This window comes from Cyclopterus lumpus, chromosome 16 (genome assembly GCF_009769545.1).
Source record: "Cyclopterus lumpus isolate fCycLum1 chromosome 16, fCycLum1.pri, whole genome shotgun sequence".
In the NCBI taxonomy this organism is placed as follows: domain Eukaryota; kingdom Metazoa; phylum Chordata; class Actinopteri; order Perciformes; family Cyclopteridae; genus Cyclopterus; species Cyclopterus lumpus.
The window spans coordinates 10,974,097-10,994,182 of record NC_046981.1 but is presented as its reverse complement, the minus strand read 5'-3'; the positions used below and the strand labels follow the sequence as shown (position 1 = coordinate 10,994,182).

The 20,086-nt window shown below is 42.3% G+C and overlaps 3 protein-coding genes and 1 non-coding gene across 4 annotated transcripts; 2 read left to right on the top strand and 2 right to left on the bottom strand.

Moving 5' to 3' along the window:
- Positions 1–384: 384 nt before the first annotated feature.
- Positions 385–8,891, bottom strand: fam189b (family with sequence similarity 189 member B). The gene is made up of 14 exons (XM_034553608.1): positions 7,392–8,891; positions 7,242–7,298; positions 6,674–6,781; positions 6,405–6,521; positions 5,809–5,916; positions 5,478–5,638; positions 5,296–5,395; positions 5,133–5,205; positions 4,606–4,912; positions 4,151–4,512; positions 4,023–4,064; positions 2,824–3,002; positions 2,524–2,670; positions 385–2,390 (listed from the first exon to the last, which is right to left on the bottom strand). The coding sequence occupies exons 1-14, from the start codon at positions 7,623–7,625 to the stop codon at positions 2,136–2,138; spliced, it is 2,250 nt and encodes a 749-aa protein (XP_034409499.1). The 5' UTR covers positions 7,626–8,891; the 3' UTR covers positions 385–2,135.
- Positions 8,892–9,393: 502 nt separating this feature from the next.
- rab13 (RAB13, member RAS oncogene family) lies at positions 9,394–14,805 on the bottom strand. The gene is made up of 8 exons (XM_034554179.1): positions 14,210–14,805; positions 13,405–13,465; positions 13,035–13,095; positions 12,834–12,911; positions 11,361–11,450; positions 11,071–11,136; positions 10,900–10,950; positions 9,394–10,790 (listed from the first exon to the last, which is right to left on the bottom strand). Exons 1-8 carry the CDS (start codon positions 14,331–14,333, stop codon positions 10,719–10,721), a joined length of 603 nt encoding a protein of 200 aa, XP_034410070.1. The 5' UTR covers positions 14,334–14,805; the 3' UTR covers positions 9,394–10,718.
- A 985-nt stretch (positions 14,806–15,790) lies between these two features.
- Positions 15,791–18,410, top strand: rps27.2 (ribosomal protein S27). The gene is made up of 4 exons (XM_034554215.1): positions 15,791–15,869; positions 16,373–16,481; positions 16,954–17,064; positions 18,188–18,410. Exons 1-4 carry the CDS (start codon positions 15,864–15,866, stop codon positions 18,214–18,216), a joined length of 255 nt encoding a protein of 84 aa, XP_034410106.1. The 5' UTR covers positions 15,791–15,863; the 3' UTR covers positions 18,217–18,410.
- On the top strand, positions 16,731–16,862 carry LOC117745909. The gene has a single exon (XR_004611278.1). It is a non-coding gene; the product is annotated as a small nucleolar RNA SNORA13 (small nucleolar RNA).
- Positions 18,411–20,086: the final 1,676 nt, after the last annotated feature.

Sequence of the window (20,086 nt, the reverse complement as noted above, 5' to 3'; positions counted from 1 at the left end):
GTGCTGTTGTCCGTTTTAATACATAGTAGCAGAACCACATTACCCAGCATCCTTTACGGGGGGTGCATGTGGGCGTGTATTTTGGAAGGCTCCATTTGACAGCGAGCGTTTGATTGGCCGGTACCATCGAACCAGGATGGGCATTTACACTGGCTGACCAATAGGATTTAAGAAGAGGTGGGGTTAAGGTGGAGTGAGGAGATTTGTTGAGAAAGGCGTGAGCCTCAACTATTATAATTATAGTAATAGTTTAACTTCCAGAGTTGAAAGGAGAAACATAAAACCTAGATAAAGAAAGAATATCTAGGTTAATAACCTTGCAGTTTTGTCTGGGATTTTGCCCTTCATAATTGGTACAAAACATCAACATAGGTATTTTTATTTGTCTATCATTTATTTCATATTTTGAAATACATAACTTGCATTAAAAGTTTTGCCATCGACACTGAATTTAAAATCTGGAATACTTGTCATATTTAGATACATTTATTATTCAGGTTTCAAGGCTCTAGCCTGTTAAGCCTGCCATACAGATATACATTTCTTCAAATAAATAATGTTTAATGCAAGACAGGAGGTAGAAATACAGCTCAATGCCTTAATAAGGGAGTGTATGGGTGTGCCTGCATCTGTGTGCAGGTGTGTGTGTGTGCGCATTTCTAAAATTTGGTAAATACATGAGTATATCCAAAATGTGCCTTTACTAATATGGAGTCAATATCATCACTTTGTGAGCACATCAAAAATACTTTCCAAAGAAAAAAAATCCAATTCGACCCAAATAGTGATATACTCATTACCCAGTTTCCAGAGCTGCCAGACCCATCATATGTTCACTGTTAGCAGCCCACGGTTTTTGTTTGTTTTATTAATCACCCATCCACAACCCCTGAAAGTCCAAAGAGAACCGTGCCAAAGCATAGTGTGAAGCCCAGCCTCATAAAAAATACCAACATTTATTGCAAGAGACTCTTCAGTCACAGTGCAATTTACACCACTTATCTTACAGAATCCGGCCGCGTTAGCTAGTGTCACGGATATGGCTGTGCACTTGAAACATTTTCAAACCCGACCAAAATCAAATTAGGATGCAGAGGCATGTTTGGAGCCATCTGGTCGAAAACTTTGGGAGCACTGCGCATCTTTAACTCTGACCTTCCCCTTCAGCTATCTATTGACACAAACACATTTCAAATGCAAGAGAACAAAAATAAGAAGCATTGTCAAAACATGCAGATAAGACATTCTGAGGACATGTTACGTAGTTACACAGACGATCAGGTCCAATGCACAAGGTACCTGCTGTATTCGGGAGGCTGTAGCGAAACATGCACATATGCAAATCAAACCACCGCGTCCAGGGGCCACTCACAGAATATACATTTCAAACGCTTAGCATGTGTCTGTGGCATGCATTAATGTCAATGTTAAAAATGCTGGCTGCCTTTTTTTAAGGCCAGTGTGAAGATGGAAAAACGTGGAAAAAGATAAAAAGGTCAAATTAGCAACTCAGTGAAGCGGTTTCCATGTCAGAGCACTCAGCTAACTCTATATCTATCGAGATTCACTTGACTTAATTAATGGAAGACAAAATAAGGGTTTCTATGATTCTTCTCTGAGCGAACCTGTGGGTGAATTGCAATGTACAAAAGGGCCAGAAGCCTATTGCAACCCATAATGATGTAACGGACTGAATGTACATCTGAGTAATTGGTTGTTGTAGCATGAATGCTAGTTGAGTTCTGCCTCCAGTCTTGAGGAAAATATGTCTCCTGATCAGTATTGAGGGAGAATGGGTGGCGAATACAGCGGAAAGATGTATCTGGTTGGTTGTTTAAGCCAGTTGTGGATTCATTCTGTTAGAACAGGGACCACACTGCTCAGTATAGTGTGAGCTCTGATGTTCAGAGTGATAAAGAGCACCACTGAATAAGGCCATTTGCACAGTTGGCTTCAGGAAACGGAGGTGACAAAGAGGAAAAGGAGGGAAGACTTTCAAATTTGAAGTACTAGATATCTCCACTAAACTACCTCAGACTCTACTTTTCCTCAGACTGCCTTATTTCCTTCCATCTTCCTTACAACTCTGTCAACTCATGAGCATCTTCCATCCCTCCTTTCGCCTCCTCCTCTCCTCACAGTGCAGACTCTGAGTAAAGAGCTCCCGATGACCCATGCGTTGCGTGAGGTGTCACTAATCGACGTAGTGATGTTGAGGACGAGGAGCTTAAATCTCCACAGCTGCGCAGGTGGATCCCCTCTGGCGCCAGACTGCTGTGGTGCCGGTTGTGCCGACTGTCACTATGGGAATGGTGGTGTCCACGGCGATGAGGGTGATGGGTGTGATGGTTGGAATATCCTCGGCCGTTGCTCCAAGGGGTCAGCAACACCTGAAGATGAGTTTATTTTAACAAATGTAGACAAAGAGCAGACTGCTTTGCTTGAAGAAACACAGAATTATTTTGACGTCATGAACTGAAGATAGGGGGAAACAAACAACTCTAATAAGAACTTGTGTCATACTTGTTCAAAGGGCAGGTGGTTGGTGGCAGCGCCCTCAACTCCACTCCTCCTCTTCAGCCCCTGCCCGGTGCTCCCAGCATGCTCGGAGGAGGGTGATAGGTTGCGTTTGGAGCGCTGCAGGAAGCGAGCCACCAGACCTCGAGTCACCTGAAGGAAAAGGAAAATGATCAATGAAGAGGAAGAGGAAATAAGCCAATCAAACGATAGCTTGCTCAGCTATTGCTAAGACGTCCAAGGTAAATGTTAACGATAGTCATTTTAGGTGTTTGTTGCTTCTGTATCAACTATTTTCAGACTAACTTTAAGGTCTCCTAGGGAACGGTGGCAGTCTTTAGGTAAACGCAGTGGTGGGGTAGGGGGTGGTTTAGAGGGAACCTGCACCCCTATGGCTGCTGCTGTTTTTATGCTGCCTTTCCTTGGCAGAGCTGCAGCAGGAGGCGAAGAGGGGCGGGGCAACAGACACGCCTCAGAGGATGGACCTATGAGAGATGGAGTCAGAAAGAAAGGGACAGATTTGTCATTCCCATTCAACAACTTCCTCTTACAACATTGCATCTGTATAGGGGATAGAGGAGTAACATAAAACCAGATGAAGAATATCAGGCGTCAGATTGCACATATTCTCATCCAAAATCCAAAATCCAGAAGTTTAAATTGAACTTCTGGGAGAGCCATGGCCAAAATAACAAACCAACTAGGCTTGACTAGAAATAAAAGCATATTAAACCACCCAAAAAAGAAAAATGTACAATGCTAAACCTAACTGCATAACTACATACAAGTGGAAGGAGAAGGCAACTGAAATTAAACAAAACACATACCTGTCTGACATGAAGTTTGCAAAATACAGAAGAGCTTAGAATACATAAACAGTCTGGGTTTAAGCAGGCAGCAGAAAATGGCCAAAAGACCCAGAAGTGCTACATCTGATCTGTATTGATCAACTCTCAGTCAGCTGTCACTACAATTTGTGACAGTACAAATTAGAAAGGGGAAACAAAGCAACAACTGCTGATATTTTGCTATGTTCCATGACAAGCCTTTTCGACAAGAGGCACAACATTCATGAATCAGGATGTGTCTTTTGAAAATAACATGTAGATGAAGAACTGGTGAGGCACATTATTGTTTCCACAGCGGAATCTAATTCATCAACCTGTTATCACATCACTGCTAATTTAGATATAGATCATAAATCAGATGCCCATAGGGACAGATCTGCGTGTCTCCTCTGATGTTTATATCTTTGCTGGTTTCTAAGATGGTTTGATAAATGATGGCTATCAAGTGCAAATTAGTTGAAAAATGTTTGATCTAAACAACTTTGAATTGTTTTCTTTTGGGATTTTTTAATTGGACAGTCAACTGTGAAAAGAAACCAAAAGGAAGAGAGCGTAGCGGTGAATTTGTGCAACAAAGCCAGATTTGAACCCAGAATATTAAGAGCTTAAGACCACCAGATCATCACATTCTAAAGGTCTGTAGATATTAGCGGTTACCTGTGTCTATAGATATTTTGCTGCCTCCAGTGCCAAAGTCAACTAGAGAAGAGGAAAGAAAAGAAGGACATGTTATGGACATTGACACGGTAATGCAGGTGATGTACAGCTTTTTGCATCTGACTGACCTGTGTCAGTCGAGGTGCCAATGCCTGGCTCACTGTGTGACCTCACAAGACGTAGGAGCCCCTCTCTGTCCCTTCTCACACTCTCTCCATCCTTCTCACTCTCCCCGGCCCTTCGTCGAAGGTACAACGGTTGGCCCAAGAGGGGTGACACATTACCCTGACCACCGCTTTGCTCACTGGCGGCTGAGGGGAATGAAATGGGAGGAGCAGAGGAGAATGGGGTAGCTCCTTGGCATGAGCGAGTGGAGGGGCACACATGAAACTCTGGGCTGGAGGATTGCTGTGGAGAGGGAGATTTCCCTATAGCTTCCAGCTGGGAACAGCTACTAGCTAGCATGGCCTGCCGACGCAATACTGGAGACCTGCAGGACAAAACAGGGCAGCACAAAATACCAACTGTCAACTGTGGAGCTCTTACATGAATGCATTGTGTCTGTGTGTGTGTTCGTCCTCACCTGTATGTGGTGGTCGCTGTGCTGGGTGAAGAACAGGAGTTGGACCGCTCTCCTCGGAGGAAGCGCCTGGCTCTCGGTCCTCCTGCCAGAGGACTCTCTGGAGTCTGAGACAGGGGACTACGAAAGCTGATGTACTCCCCGCCGTCTCCTCCGTCTCCTCCATCTCCCCCCTCACCAACGTTCCTGTTGCCCCTCTCCCCGCGGGTCCTCAGCCCAACCTCCATCAGACAGGAATCCTCAGAGGGGGAGGAATCATCAGGGATATCCACAATCTCTGACATCAACAGAGAGCCACTGTCCATGGAAACTAATAAAGAAAGGCAACTCTTTATTACGAAGTATTTTTGTTACGCTATATTTCATGATTTTAGGTATTACATTTTGAAACACAGATCTAATTTAAGCACTTATAGTTGCTCAAAACATACACTCCCTGATCCTGATGCAGTATCCAAAAGAATCTCAATATCTCCAAATTTTCTTTCAGCACATTGTTCACATTATAAAACTATAAAACACCTTCTCACCTTCTCCGCTGAAGGCAGTAGACGTTCCTCTCTCTCCAGACAGCTCTGTGCCGTGAGGGTCAAACACTGTGGCCTTGACAGTCAAAATAGAGAAGGATTAGCAATGGACATCACACATAACAAACAAACACACACACACACACACACGCACACACTCACTCACTTGGCTTGCAGCTCTTTGTCCCATCACAGCTTCATAAGGAGGAGGACAGTCAGTGGGGTAGAGAGGAACGGGGCTCTCCATGGAGCCATTATAGGTAATGCTGGACGTTAATACAAAAAATATCAAACATCATTACATACTGCACACAAGTGCTGTATAATAATATGTCTTAGGTGTGATACCTCTGAGCGTCTGTTTCAGAACTGCAAGTGTACTCAGGAGGGTAGTAGGGGGGCGGAGGGATAGGTGGGACAAACTCCTCAAAGTCCATGATGTTGGTCAGGAAGGCGTCCTGAGGAGTGGTGCATTCTGGGTTGACTGAACGAGAGCGATGTGGGGCCAGCTAGTAAGGGAGAATGGGAAACACACTAATATCATACAACAGATAGACGTGATGGGCAACAACATTTGTACAACGTCTGTCCTCAAATATGCAGCAGTATAGTTTATTGCTGAGTAATTGCCATTTGTAAAAATCAGTCAGTTTGTAAAATGTGCTGTGTTTGTACTCACCAGGTGCACAAGGTCCAGAGAGAATATGTGGATACTGCAGGTCACAGTGGACAGAGTACAGATGATGGTGGAGAGAATGCTGAGACCACATGCACTGAACAAAAGGTCCTTTAGAGAAATACGCATTCAGAAAATCAAAATCTGACAACAAAAATACATTTTTTTCATGGAAATATGTAATATTTCTAAGATAGGTTCACAATGTTTCAGCTTTTGTTTTCCCTGGACAGTGTTTTTCTGTTGAGGATAGTAACAAAATGACATAATTGTGTCCAAATAAACACTGTAACTTTTGAAGATATATTCACTTGATTTGTCCAACTCAGATTACCTCATACTGGGGTCTGAGAACTTTTGAATACATGTTTGCACAAAACAGGTACTTTGTACTTTGTCCTCCATCATTTACATTTTACATTAAGGATCTTTTAATGTCCAGTGAACATTAGGTATGCTAACAGCAAGAGAAAAACGATGTCAATGTTAATATGAGGGCCTGCATCCTATTTCAAGACAGACAAGAACAATGGTGAACCTACCGTTTAATGGTTAACTTGGATGATACAATCTCAAATAAAGCAACACATCCTACCCACCTTTAGCTGATGTCTGACTGAGTGGCAGTCAGCGTTCAGGTAGAGCACCAGGGTCTCCTCCTCTGTGATGGAGCAGGAGTGAGTGGGTGCACAACACACACACAGACCATTCTCCACCTACACACGTTCCCATACACAGAGGATTGGTAAGCGTGAAACTGCACGCTAAAAAAACATATTCACAATTATTGCTGATTATTTCCAAATGCATCTAGGGCATCGTCTCAGCACCAGGCTGCAGAAGACAACACTTGCATAATGTATCGTACCTGGCAGGTGAGCATAGACTTGACCATCTGTGCATTCTGACAGGAGAGCATTGAGCCGGCCAGACTGAGGATCACACACACTGCAGACAGCAGCATGAACAGCGACACCTGTGGGGAAACACAGAGCCATGTTTTGATTTGGAGCAGGGAGTTAAAAAACGTGTCTTATTCTACCATCCAAAGACAAAGCCAGGTGATTTCACTAATCAGCCAGAGAGGAGGAGGAGAAGTACCAGGACTGGTTTCTTGGATGGGTTTGCTGTGGATTTCTTAGTTTGGAGTCATTTTTACTAAATCAATACATTAATGCACAAAATATAAGTCCAGAAAAAAACAGTATGCAGGAGCCGCCTTAAGGCTCTTTCACCTTTCGACTGATGTTTCCGAATCCACAAATTTAAATATGATTACGTACAATTCCAAACTGTCGATGTTGATCATGTGATACTTTTCTCAACCTTTCACTTTTTATCATACTTAAGTGGTGCATATACCATGTTGGTAATCCAGCAACGCTGCACGACATACATGGTTTTACACCTATTTGATCAGATTCAAATATACATACCACCAGCGTCAGCGGTCTCCTCCATGAGATTATTCCAACTATCCCTGATGCCACCACCTGCAAACAGACACCACGTACATCATAAAAACACCGCCTTCAGGATCTTTGCTGTTGTATTAATAACAGGTTTCAAGTCAGAGTTAGACTTACAAAGAAGCCAGCCCAGAATGGACAGGACTGCCTCACACGGGCAGAGGAGGTGAAGGCCATGCTGGTGAAAGAGAAAGCCAGGACCATGGCCCCCAGGCCCAGGTGGCACAGCCCTAGGTAAAGGAGTAGCCGTGCCCCACCAGGCCCCCGGCCTGACATGCCCCTGCGGCTGTCTGACCAGCCTCGAGACCCCGAGGCCGAAGCCACGCTGCTGGAGTCTGACGGCGAAGGCATGCCAGGCTCGTCGGCGTGTGTGGAGGAGGCTGGGAGATGTTTCACGCTTACTGTGAGTTCATAAAACAAAGTTCAGTTGTGTGGGTAGAAGTGCAGGCAAGTAGAAGAGGGAGAGACATAAATACTGGTTTCAGAGCTCCACTCTGTCAAGATTATGCACCAAGCTCCCCACTGGCAGGTGCCATAGGTTCTGCGCAATGCCCCATGGTGCGTAGTCCAGTGAGTGAGTCCAAGAACTTTGTCAGCAGAAAGTTGAGAAATGAGCAGCCACTACACAGTCACAGCCACCATACCCACCTCATTTGATGTTTCAGCCATGATACTAAAATAGCTTCAGTCAATACAGTGTCTCTTTCAGCACCATTCACAGGCCACTATAGTAGCCTATCATAGTATTCTCTGACTTAAACACAATCAAAATGGTGCTAGTTTTTGCAACTTATACATGACACATTCATTTGCTTTGTGCTGCTCCCTCCTTTCCACCTTCTGCCTTCCACTTCTCGCCAGTGGCATTGCGGTAACTGGAGAAACGAGCAGGCCGCAAATTGTTAAAGCCTCCCAAAGAAAGCAGCTGATGATCACTAGTTGTTTCACCCCCAGCAGAGATGACATGAACCAGTCAGTCCGTGTGTCCAATCAGGAGGAGCAACATCCGAACATGTGCGCTCCCCTCCCGCGACCATATGTTAGGTCCTCATCCTGTCACGAATAAGAAAAAGGCGGCGTGGAGATCAAAGCCCAAGATCAACCGGTTCGTTCGGTATAAGCGACGCCAATCACCTCGACGTGAACAGGGAATAAATATACTCCATAGATTTTCAAACTGCACCAAAAATAGAAGTCAGGCTAGGATTATTCTTCCCTCCCAGGTTTCGATCGTTCACAACTCCACCTCGGGGCTTTTTGCGGTGGTCGACACAAGCACCTCCACCCTCCTCCTCCCCTTCCTCCGCCGCCTCTGTCCTCCCTGCAGTCACGCGGGCATCGCGTTCGGCCCGTGTGCTCGTGTGTATCCCGGACGTTCACCTCACTGCCTTCCACCAGACTTCACATGCACATAACAGCATAGGCCGTATCCTACCTACGTCCGGGATGTAACATCTCCAAATCCATCCACGTTTATTTGTAATTCTTCTTTTAATCCGCCCCGCCCTCTGATGCCCGCGTCTCCTCTTCTGGTCCTCGCTACAGCTCGAGCTCTGGGGAAGGAATGTATAGTGTTTGCAAACCGAAACCTGCCCTGCGTGATGACAAGGCACGCATGACGTGCAGGCAGCTTGAAGATGCGGCAGAGCGCGCGCACACACAGGCTATGACACCGTCGTGGGCATGATGCTGGAAAGGATCACTGTCGTGGTGCTGATGCTGGAAAGTAAAGGCTGTCGCCTAGCGACAGGCTGACATCTCGTCCAGCAATGAGGGGGTGGGGTGCCTGGTCTAATTTCGACCTAACTAACACTGTGGGTCAAAATACACATTTCCTTTATTGTCCTTGAGATACAAAGATACAAAGCCACCTTCTGCTCTTTAACTGTCTGATTTGAATGTATCTTTATTTTGGTCTTTAAGTAAAAAAGTAATGAGCTTTACAAAACAAACCATAACGAGGTTCACATCTATTGCACAGATATATCCGTCCAACCTGCTGCTCCATGAGATGTTTCCTATTAAAGGGTGTCAAAGGGTGTTTTATCGTTGGGCTGTATGAATAAGATTGACTAGACTTTCCATCGTACAGTTTCACATAACACAAATCATATTTATTGTTTATCATTTTTATTAAGCAAGTGGCAGGTATGTACACTACACAAACAGTATTGTGGTGTGTCTAAAAAGACACTGAGTTTGAAAGAACAAAACAAAAGATACAGGAAATACAAGCCTGCCCAAATCAGAGAAGCACGTCTAATCAGAGACATTTTGAATGATCTGAAATTGCCTGAATGGAGAAACTGTCTTGTCTGATAGCTATCGTGTGGTAGTGTTAAGTAAGAGATAAACCAGGCACTTCAGATAAAAGGCACGACCCACTAAATCAATTCAAAGTGAGGGTCATGTGAGCACTGCTGCTTCCCTCACATCCTGTCCATTAACTTGCTTTATATCATTGTGTCATCTCTCAACTTCTCATATTGCACTGATCTCTGTTCCTATCGTCCACATTCTCAACCCATTCATCTGTTAAAACAAACTGTGTACCTGACCATTGTTTGTTTCAGTTCAACATGCATCCCTCAACTTGTTTCATTCATTAACGCAAGTGAGCGTTTTTTCCAACTTCTCATAGCCCCAACAATGGTTTAACGCAAAATGGCATCCGGTACAGGACATTCTGTTGAATTCATTAACATAGTGTCCACGATTTAAATAGTTCAGCAATTCTCAAAGGATAGGCACAATATAAACACAATGCAACTACACATGTTGTCAATATTAATTATTGTTTTATAAGTTTTACCACTTCATTTATCAATTCAGCAATGATGTCAAGTATTTGAACCATCAAACAGAATATATGAGGTTCAAAACACTTTCCATCAAACTCTTCCTTTGCAGTCGAGCCCCTAAAAGCTGTTTGTGCTCACACATGAGAAATACATTGGTCCATTACGTTGTGATTTGGTTTGGTTTTGACAAAGCTATCCAGTTATAAAGACACAACTAAAAAGGTCCTGAAAGACAGCAAGTAGTGCTGTTGAATGGATGAAAGTGTGGTGTTAAGCCAGAGGAAAACAAGGCAGAAACAGAAATGTACAGCTTAACTAAACATGGTGGGAATTGCCAAGTGAAATGCTTTGTTTTGAGTTTGGAGTCATTTAGACTGTGCAACAATGCCACCGCATCGCTGGAGATGTGGCAGAAGATATACAGGCACTGTCACTTTAATACAATTTGAGCTCGAAGGAGGAATACGTCTCTGCCAAAGTACACTTTTGGGGGACAAATGTAGTTTTAGTGTCAAAGCACCCGTATGTATTTGATATGAAAGCCCACCAGATGGAGACAGAAAACCTGCTGTACTCTCCCCATGAACTGATGCAATCTTACATTTGTACGGCTCTTTCTTATCTGTGCTGGCCAACGACATATCTAGAGAAGAATGCATTTGGAGGATTTTTTCTCTGTCCTGCTTGTGATTTTCACCTCTCGACCTGTGGGGCCCTGTCAAGTAAGGAAAAAGAGGAAATTACAGACATACCTGGTTTAACATAACGTTTTATACACAGGGAGGAACAAATGCGTCAGTTTGGTATTATTCTGTAAAACTTACTGTTTTCTTGCTGGATTTCTGTAGTATGTCGCTTGCCAAAGCGAGAAAAGACTAAAGGAAGCAGAAAATTAAAGTTAAGTCGGCAACATTCATCTGAACAAAACACACGTACAAGCGTAATGAAGCATGCAGACACGGCTTTGTTAGCCAGTGGTTATGTTCTAGGCTCACCTCATCCACATTTATGCTGGACTTTGCACTGGTCTCAAAGAACCTGATGCCATGATCTTTTGCCAACTGTCAACAACAGATACAGACCAGATTACAGTAGGTCAGGATATTGTTAATAATCACTTCCTGCTTCTTATCTAAAGTAAATACAAAGCCGATACATCAAAAACATGCTCCACACTCACTTCTATTGTCTCTTTCTAAGAATGAGACTACAGTTCATCACATCACGTGAGCATCTAATATAACAGCAATGAAAATAACAACGAGGGAATAGTTCTGTTTCTCACCTTTTCTCCCGTCTCCTTGGAAACTCTCCGCTTTGCTTCAATGTCGCACTTATTGCCGAGTAACATTTGATTGACCCCAGCTGATGCATTCTGCAGAGGAGGGAATGCAGTTAATTGATTAGTTGTGTTCTTGTGTAAAGAATGAGTGGAGGTTCAAGAAGAAACCAAAAGTGACATTAAGTCTGAACAACCAGAATGAGCTGCACTTACAGCAGCTGCTCTGGAGGAAAACTGTCTGGATACTTCAGGATACTTAAGGACCAGGATAATCTCAAGGAAATTATTAGAGAAAACTAGTTATTCAATAAACTGGGCAAGTGGGTTCTGGCATTAAGTTGGTACCATTGAGGGGGGGGGGGGGGTGGGGGGGTCTTATTCTCTGGGAAACGGTGGGTCCAGAAAGTCCAGATACTCCCAAAAGCCACAGACGTGATCCCACGCATATAGTTCACTTTCACTTGCACTTTAAGAGATTGAGCTGCAACAAAAAGATGTTGACCACATTAAATGGAAGAAGACTCTAGTAACCAAACGGACGCCTTAAACCAGAATGTACAATAGACTAACACTAACCAAGTTTCAGCAAAAAAGGACTAGAACATTGCTCTCCCCCAAAAGCAAAGCCAGTGCGTGATACTCCCTAATCTGTATTTATACAATTAAGCAGAGTTCATGCCCCAAATGCCAACATACAAGTAAAAAACACAACACAATCCAAATTGTGCCAAATTATCAAAAAGCCTGGACTTCATCTTACTAACACGATAACTTTTATCCCGAGCAAGCCCCCAATTTGTCACAAAAAGACCACTCATGAGTTGTAACTAACAATAACAATTACATAACTAAAAGGTGAAATGAGTGTAATGCTGAACTAAATGTGAAAAGCTATGATGAAAGCTTTTCATTGATTTTTAGTACTCATTCAATGAATGACATTTCAGTTCTTAGATGTTGATCAGGAAGAAAAAAAGAAATGTTCCCTGACAAAACTTCATCGATAAAGTGACTGTCCGCCCTCGTAAAATAGTGGTTAAGACCCAAACCAACAACTCTCTCCTCGGTTTATGTCCCCACTCAACTGTCCACTATTGATTAAAGCCAAAAATGAAACGTGCTAATAAAACCATGATATTCAAACAAATCAAGACATTTGATGGCCCTTCCCCTCAATCTATGGGAATACACAATGTAGAGCTTCGTCATTTTACAGACAAAGCAATCATTAACAACAAAAAAGATAAGATAAGAAGATTCATTGAAAATGAAAGTAAGGCTTAGTCGCAGCCTGGATTTATTCAGTAGAAAGAAGTTCCCCTGATTTAAGGTGAACTAACCCTTTAAGATCACCAGTTGTGCAATGGCCCTAGTTGGTTGTTGCAGTGATTACGGGCACACTCGTGACTAATATGTCACTGATTAAAAACTATCTTTGAGTATTTCTATGCCGGGGCCGAGTGGAAACAGTCTCACTTCTTTGATGCTCTTCATCCAGTTCTGGATGTTTTCGAAGGACTTGTCGTCTGTGATGTCGTACACCAGGATGATGCCCTGACACAGAGACAGAGAGACGGGATTTAAGGAGTCAGTGAGAGGTACGGGGCGAGCACACAGCCAGGGTGATGTCGGCCATGATTATCCAGTCTGCTTGTTCTGCAGGCGCCCGGTGCTCACCATGGCTCCTCTGTAGTAGGCCGTTGTGATGGTCTTGAACCTCTCCTGTCCTGCTGTGTCCCTGCACAAAGCACACACAGCGAACGTAAGAAAACGTGTGCACTGATGCGTGCACGTTGTGCAAGAACTTTAAAATACAACTGTCAAAGATAGTTGCAGGACGATGTGCATTTCACCCTGTTATAACAGGCAGAATCGATGTTGCTGGAGCAACACCCCGGCATGGCGTGAAGTGACTCTCTGCGTGCGATGGATTTTAATGTTATAATGTCTCGTTTTGGAGAACAAGAGGAAGCTTCCTCTTTTCTCTCAGGAAAGTGAGCCAGAGAAAAACAAATTTCCAGACAAGCAACCAACTGTCATCTCTTACCAGACTTGTAGTTTGACTTTCTTTCCACCCACTTCAATGGTTTTTACTTTAAAGTCGATGCCTACGAACAGCAGAGAGGAGAATGGAATGGACAGAGAATGAGTTAAATACCTTGGATATGAACGAGAAACAAACAAACACACACACACACACACACACACACACACACACATCACATGTAGGTCACCCTCACATGGGTGGAGACCAATTCATGGTGATTTTGACCCCTCAGTGTATTCCATCCACAAGCACACATAGAGGAAAGACTACAGCCCTGCAGGACATGGCACGTTTAAATTGTGTTGTATCCCCCTGCTGAATGGACAAGCTGACAGACAGACAGACAGACAGACAGACAGACAGACAGACAGACAGTGAGAGGACGGGTCTTGTCCTGTGAAGAAGAAAAAAAAACTGAGCTTGCCAGAAAGCCAACCATTCTTCTGGGAACATGGAGATGGTAAACGCGATAGGAATGAGGGTGGGTGGACCCTCTGCGAGCCAAGTGAGAGGAATGAGATCTGAGAGAGAGGGTCAGGGAAAACAGACAAGCACACATTCAACAAGAGGAAACATTCAACAGGGGGAAGAAGGGAAAAAAAAGGAGAATAGACAGAATAATAAAAAAGAGAGAGAGAAAGAAATGAGAGAACACGGACTAGTTCAGACACGAAAGCAGTCTGGGAAACCAGTTTGTACAGAATCAATTAGAGCGATAATTAAACGTAATCGCTCGGCAAACATTTGTCGTATACTCGTGAAATAAGTTTTAGAGAAAGGCAAACATGACATCACGTCCACGTACCGATGGTGGAAATGTACGTGGAGTTGAAATTGTCCTCAGCTAAACGGATGATCAGACACGTTTTCCCCACTCCGCTGTCCCCGATGAGTAACAGTTTGTAGAGGAAATCGTACTTCTTCGCCATGGTCGGAAAACTGTTTCTTCAAAGTCGAGCAAACGACGGAAAGTTTGGGGTTCGTCTCTTTTTTCGGAAGCACTTTTCATCCACTCAAGTCGTAAACAATCGTGGTCGTGATTTGTAATCAAAACGAAGAAAAGCTTCTTCTTTTTTTAACACTGCGTGCGACGAGCGGATCCTCTGTTCCTTGTTTTCTTGTCACCGGTGAATTCCGATCCCCCTCAGCGCCTCTGTGCGGTGTTTGGATAAAGAGAAGCACTCCATCCAAAGTGTAACTCTGTGCGGCCGATCCGATCCGTCTTCAACACCAAATATATATTCAGGGTTAATTGTTGCTTTCATCCAAATGTCAATAACACTCCGTTCACACACACATACCGGGGCGGCTGCGTTTTGGGGTTTTTTTTGGGTTTGTTGCGGAATCCAACCAGATCCCAGATCAGATCCGAGACTACGTCGTGTGGGAGTGCTTCGTGGGAGGAATGGCTCGGACCTGCAGGAACCCAGCATGGACACTAGATGGCGCCGTCTCATCAGAAAATTAATAATACACCTGAGGGGGAGGTGAACCTTGGCAACGTCGGCTGGAAGAGACGTTATTTATTTATTTTTATTCTTGAGCATCTTTGTTAAAAACGTCAGATCCTTTTCCCTCTATATGTTTGACAACTTTATTTAAGTAAATTACTGACAAGCAGGAGCATTTTTTTCATCTCTGGTTTTATTTTTAATATGTACTTTATTTTGACATTTTAAAAGTGTAATCCCTATTCAGTTATATATTTTTGCCAACCTAATTGGAAGTGATCGCAAGTTTGCTTTAACCAGAGCTGTTCTTCTCTTTATACTACAGAAAATAGTAACGCAAACATATATTTAAGATTTTAGATTACTTTTTGTGCTAATTGTATTTTCTCTTACTGCACCACAACATCAAGGTACAATACTTTTACTTGACAATAAACCTGTTTCTGATTGTGATTCTGATCAAATGTTAGGTTGCATATTATGACTTACATTATTTATGTGTCCAATTTGTGATGTTTCTTTGTACATTTTCAATGATCATACAAGATCATACACAGTGTGACTTAAACGATTCGTAATATATTTAATGAGCCTACTTAGTTTGAACCCTATTCACTTGAACTATTTACTCATGTAATATCCATAAAATAGGATTTGGGACTATGTAACACGTGAGTGACTATAGAGCTTGACATACACTGCATGGGTCAAAGTATGTGTATCTGAATGTGAATTATAGAGTTTGAACATGTACATTCAAAATCTCTGGAGTTCAAATATCTTTATTGTTGAAATCAATGCTGTAGTATTTCTATGTGACATAAAAAACACAATAATTTGCTAGTTGTATCACTAACATATAAGCAATCAACGTTTACTAGAAGTGTGTGTATATTTTCGGAAGTGGTATTCGTCTTCCTCTTACCTCTTCCGGGTCGTTGCTCTTCATCCAAAAGGTTCCGGTGCGTCGTCAGCGAGTTTTTCCGCTGAAGTTCTCCACGCTCAGATATGCCTGTAAGTATCACCGCGATTATTTATTATATAAGCAGCAATCTTTAAAGAGTTTTGACGCGATTAATCTAACGCGACGTAAATAATGATTTGTTTCCGTTGGAATCAACCTTTGTATCGCCGCTATTAATACGTAGAGATGGGGAAACGCACGCGGGACGTTGGAACACGTGCGCAACAAAGCCCTCCACGAGCTTCCTTTTGGCACCGGTCACATGTTGATTCTTCTACACGGTTTAAAATATATATTGTAGGTCATATTACGAGTACAATCTCTAGAAATATGTAATCCCTTTCTTGTAGTACTTTTACTTTAATGTAATACTATTCCCTCTCATTTGAAAGTCGTAAAGAGATCTCAACCTCTGCACGCTGTAATCGACGAGACGTTGACTCTGACCAGAACTAAAATGTATATTTTGTCCTGATATTACAATGAAGACTTCGTATATTATATAGAATGTATATGCATTTATATTCAGCTAAACTGCTGTGTTTCCTTCCAGCTCGCAAAGGATCTGTTACACCCGAGTGTAGAAGAGGAGAAGAGGTGTCACAAGAAAAAACGCCTGGTTCAGAGTCCCAATTCCTATTTTATGGATGTGAAATGTCCAGGTTAGTTTGTGTGTGGTAAAAGAGACAAATGTTTCTGCAAAGTAGACCCGTACTAACTAAAACTTGAATGTTGGCTTTAGACTTAGTTGAGAGAAAAATGGGTAAAATAATTAAAATGGTAATAAGAACGTCTTTTTTTTTTACATTTACCACAAAATAAACTTAAATTATATTTAGATTATAAATGAATGCAGGACTTAAACCTAATTGTATAATTTAGTAGTTTTAAAATAATTGAATTAAAATATTTGCCTTTATGTGTTGCTCTTTCACTGTTCCCCTAGTGATCGGGGTGTCAAATAAGGCATACAATGACACGTGTGGCTGTTTGTTAAATTAGTTTGAAGTGACTCCTTTACCGTAACAGCTGCACGGACATTTCACTAACCAAGAGTACATTTGATGATGCAGTGGTTATGTTGAGGCCGTTTCATGGCTCTCCCATCCAATGATCTGTCCCGTCTCTGTGCAGGCTGCTACAAGATCACCACGGTGTTCAGTCACGCTCAGACTGTCGTGCTGTGTGTCGGCTGTGCCACGGTCCTCTGCCAGCCGACAGGAGGGAAAGCTCGCCTCACAGAAGGTAACCGTGGTGACGAATGAACCTACCTGTTAATGCTAATGTAGCACTACAGATCCTCCTAAATGCATACAGGTGCATTCTGTAGATCTCAATTACCCCCCGTGGTATTTTCAGTTGTCTATCTGTGTGGATAAGTGTTACGCAATGATGTAATAGTTCATGCAGTATGTACAATTGGGTTTCTGTTTAACTTTAATTGAATAGTTAACGATCTGTACAATACAGTTCGGCATAAGCTTCAAACTGAGACCCGAGCCCTGGCTGAGCTGTTCTGCCATTGCCACATTTGATAATAAAATCTATATTTGGTTTATTCTATCCATCACTGTTTGTAACTTGGTTTTTGGTTATGCAATTAATTGCACTTTTTAAAAATCTCCTAAGCCCAAAGTTTTAGGCAGAAAAAAGTCCCAAAACTAAAAATGCTGTTGGTCAGGATGGACAAACCTGTATAATACAGACTGAACCTGTATGAATACACATCTGTACACCTGACACCTATTTCTGCCTTTGTGTTGCCCTTTCATTGCGCTCTTCATGAACAGGGTGTCTACTAAGGCATACAGTGACTCTTGTGGTTGTGACAGAAATTCATCATTGTTGATCCATTTCTACACAGTCGACTGCAAGCACACCTTTTCATTCAGCCGTTTGGTTAGACTTCTTTCAGCAAGTACAATAAATAGTTTCCAAGCAGCTCTGAAGAAATGTTGATACTGTATTCAGGATGTTTGTGAATTGGTTGAATTTAAGGTCACGGTTAGTTTTTACTGACGCTTTCACAGGCCTACCCACTCGGTCCTGTGCTCTGCTGCCATGGTAACCAAGCGTTTCTCCGTGCACTGTGCTTTTAGTTACCACAGGTGCAGCTTTTGGAGGTGAATTCCGTCTTTGACATGTTTTTAGGGCTCTCTCTCGTCTGTAATGTCGGTCATTGTTAGTTGCAGCCCGAATTGTGTTGCATCATTCTGAGGTGTTTTATAAACTGTCTATCATCATTGATCTCACCGGAAAGACAACATATTGATTAGAATCAGCACCACAAAGCCAACACAACCATAGCATTAATTTTTTTTGTATTAGTTTTTTCTTTTATTGACAGTATTTCTCCATCTTTCCTCAGGATGTTCATTCAGGAGGAAACAGCACTAGTTTGACCAGACCAGGTTGGACACAGTTGTGGAGGTCATATGACGTAACACTGCCATGGAGCTGAGGAGTGGAAATACAAATCATGTAAAATAAGAAGTCTATAGAATATGTGCAGAGAAATGCATTTTTGAGACTCCACATATACAATTATTCATCCCTCTTATTAAACTTGGGTTGTTTGATTGGTAAAATAATCTTGCATGTTTGTCACTTAGTTTGTTCTTTTGAACTGCGTCAAGTTTCTTAGATGTCTGAAGACATCCTGTTTAAAAATCAGGACCCCTTAATGTGCCGGTACAGATCGGGGCCTTTGAGGACTCATTCGATTCCTCAACATAAACCAGTTGCTCACCACCAAAGATTTCTGCAAATGTTCTTTTAAAACACGACCAGTTCTGGGAAAGGTGACACACTGGCTGAAATGGCAAATTACAGCGCAAAAAAAATGTACCTCAAGTTTTACTACGTAAGACTGCACTCGGTGGTTGTTTTAAAGGCAGACAATGATGTCATCAGCTCCTGCGCCACAGCCGGTGGTCCAGGGCCACTCTGACTGGATTTGTTTCAGGGAAAGTCATTGCCGGCTCTGCTTCTGATGATGACACTAAACACCATTTGTGAATGATCATGGTTGTGAATTTACATGTGCTTGCAAGCTTCCTTTTGAAAACAATGTGAGAGGAATACTTTTGAAGTTGCGAAAGTAATTAACTTGGTTGGAGATCAATCTGCTGAAATCATTTGTGTCCTTCAGTTTCATTCAGCTTGAACGACACGGCTTGTGTGACTGAGTTGTACACCGAATGAAGAAATTAATCAAGCCGAGGCCGTGAACGATCACTTGTTATGGGGACATTTTCCTTATGTCTTGCTTGTATACGGCTTTAAAATAAAATCATAGGAAAATAATTCGCTGTGCCTCTTTTGAGTGACTTATTCATGTTAAACACAATATACCCTGCAGTTCTCTCATACTTTACACTGACAGTATTTTTTATGGATTAATGGTAACATTCAATGATTTAGTATCATGATGCAAAAATGGAAAATACAATTGTCTTGAGCAATGTTCGGGTGTATTTGTATGGGGCTTTTATTGTGAAGGGAAAACTGAAAAGATTAAATGTAGCTGAGTGAGGGTTATGGTACGCCTTTACAATAGTAATAAAACAATAACTTGAGGCGCCGTAGTCGACACAAGAAGGCAACCACTTTAATTCTCTCGGCTACAATATAAATGCAATCAATTGATTTAAATGGTTAAACAACACCATCGGATGGCAGCTCCCTGAATTTTTTTATGAATCCAAATATCGCATCGTCCATAAAGATAACTATATGACATTGTGTGGTGAAATACACCTTTCTTACATAATTGTATACGCCTCATGGCAGGGGATTATTTTTATTTTTGTCTAAAGAAGCCTTTTAGAAGTTATACAATATTTTTTTCCTGCAAGCTATAGGAACTGATTTGGACCATGGAAGAGTTTTGCAAACACTAGAATACATTTTAAGTGGGTAATCCATCCATTGTTGCTGCTTATCTGGACCCAAGTCCCACCAATTTAAATAATTGTATCGGACATTAATTTATACTGCTGAGTATACTGAAAAAAATCAAGGTATCTTTATCCAACTTATTACCAAAGGGAGGATTTCATCGATGGAAGGATGGGTTTGGGACTGACCCAGTGAGGTTAGACGGCAGTGCTTTTGAGGAGCTCTCAGGGCTCAGACAGCCGGCTGCAGAAATAATACGTCAAAACTAAGTCGATTATTAAGGTTGAACACCAAACTGCTTGTTTTGTCTGTAAGCAAAATTAATTAATTTCAAGGCTGTAGATGCACATATTTCAAGTCATTGAAT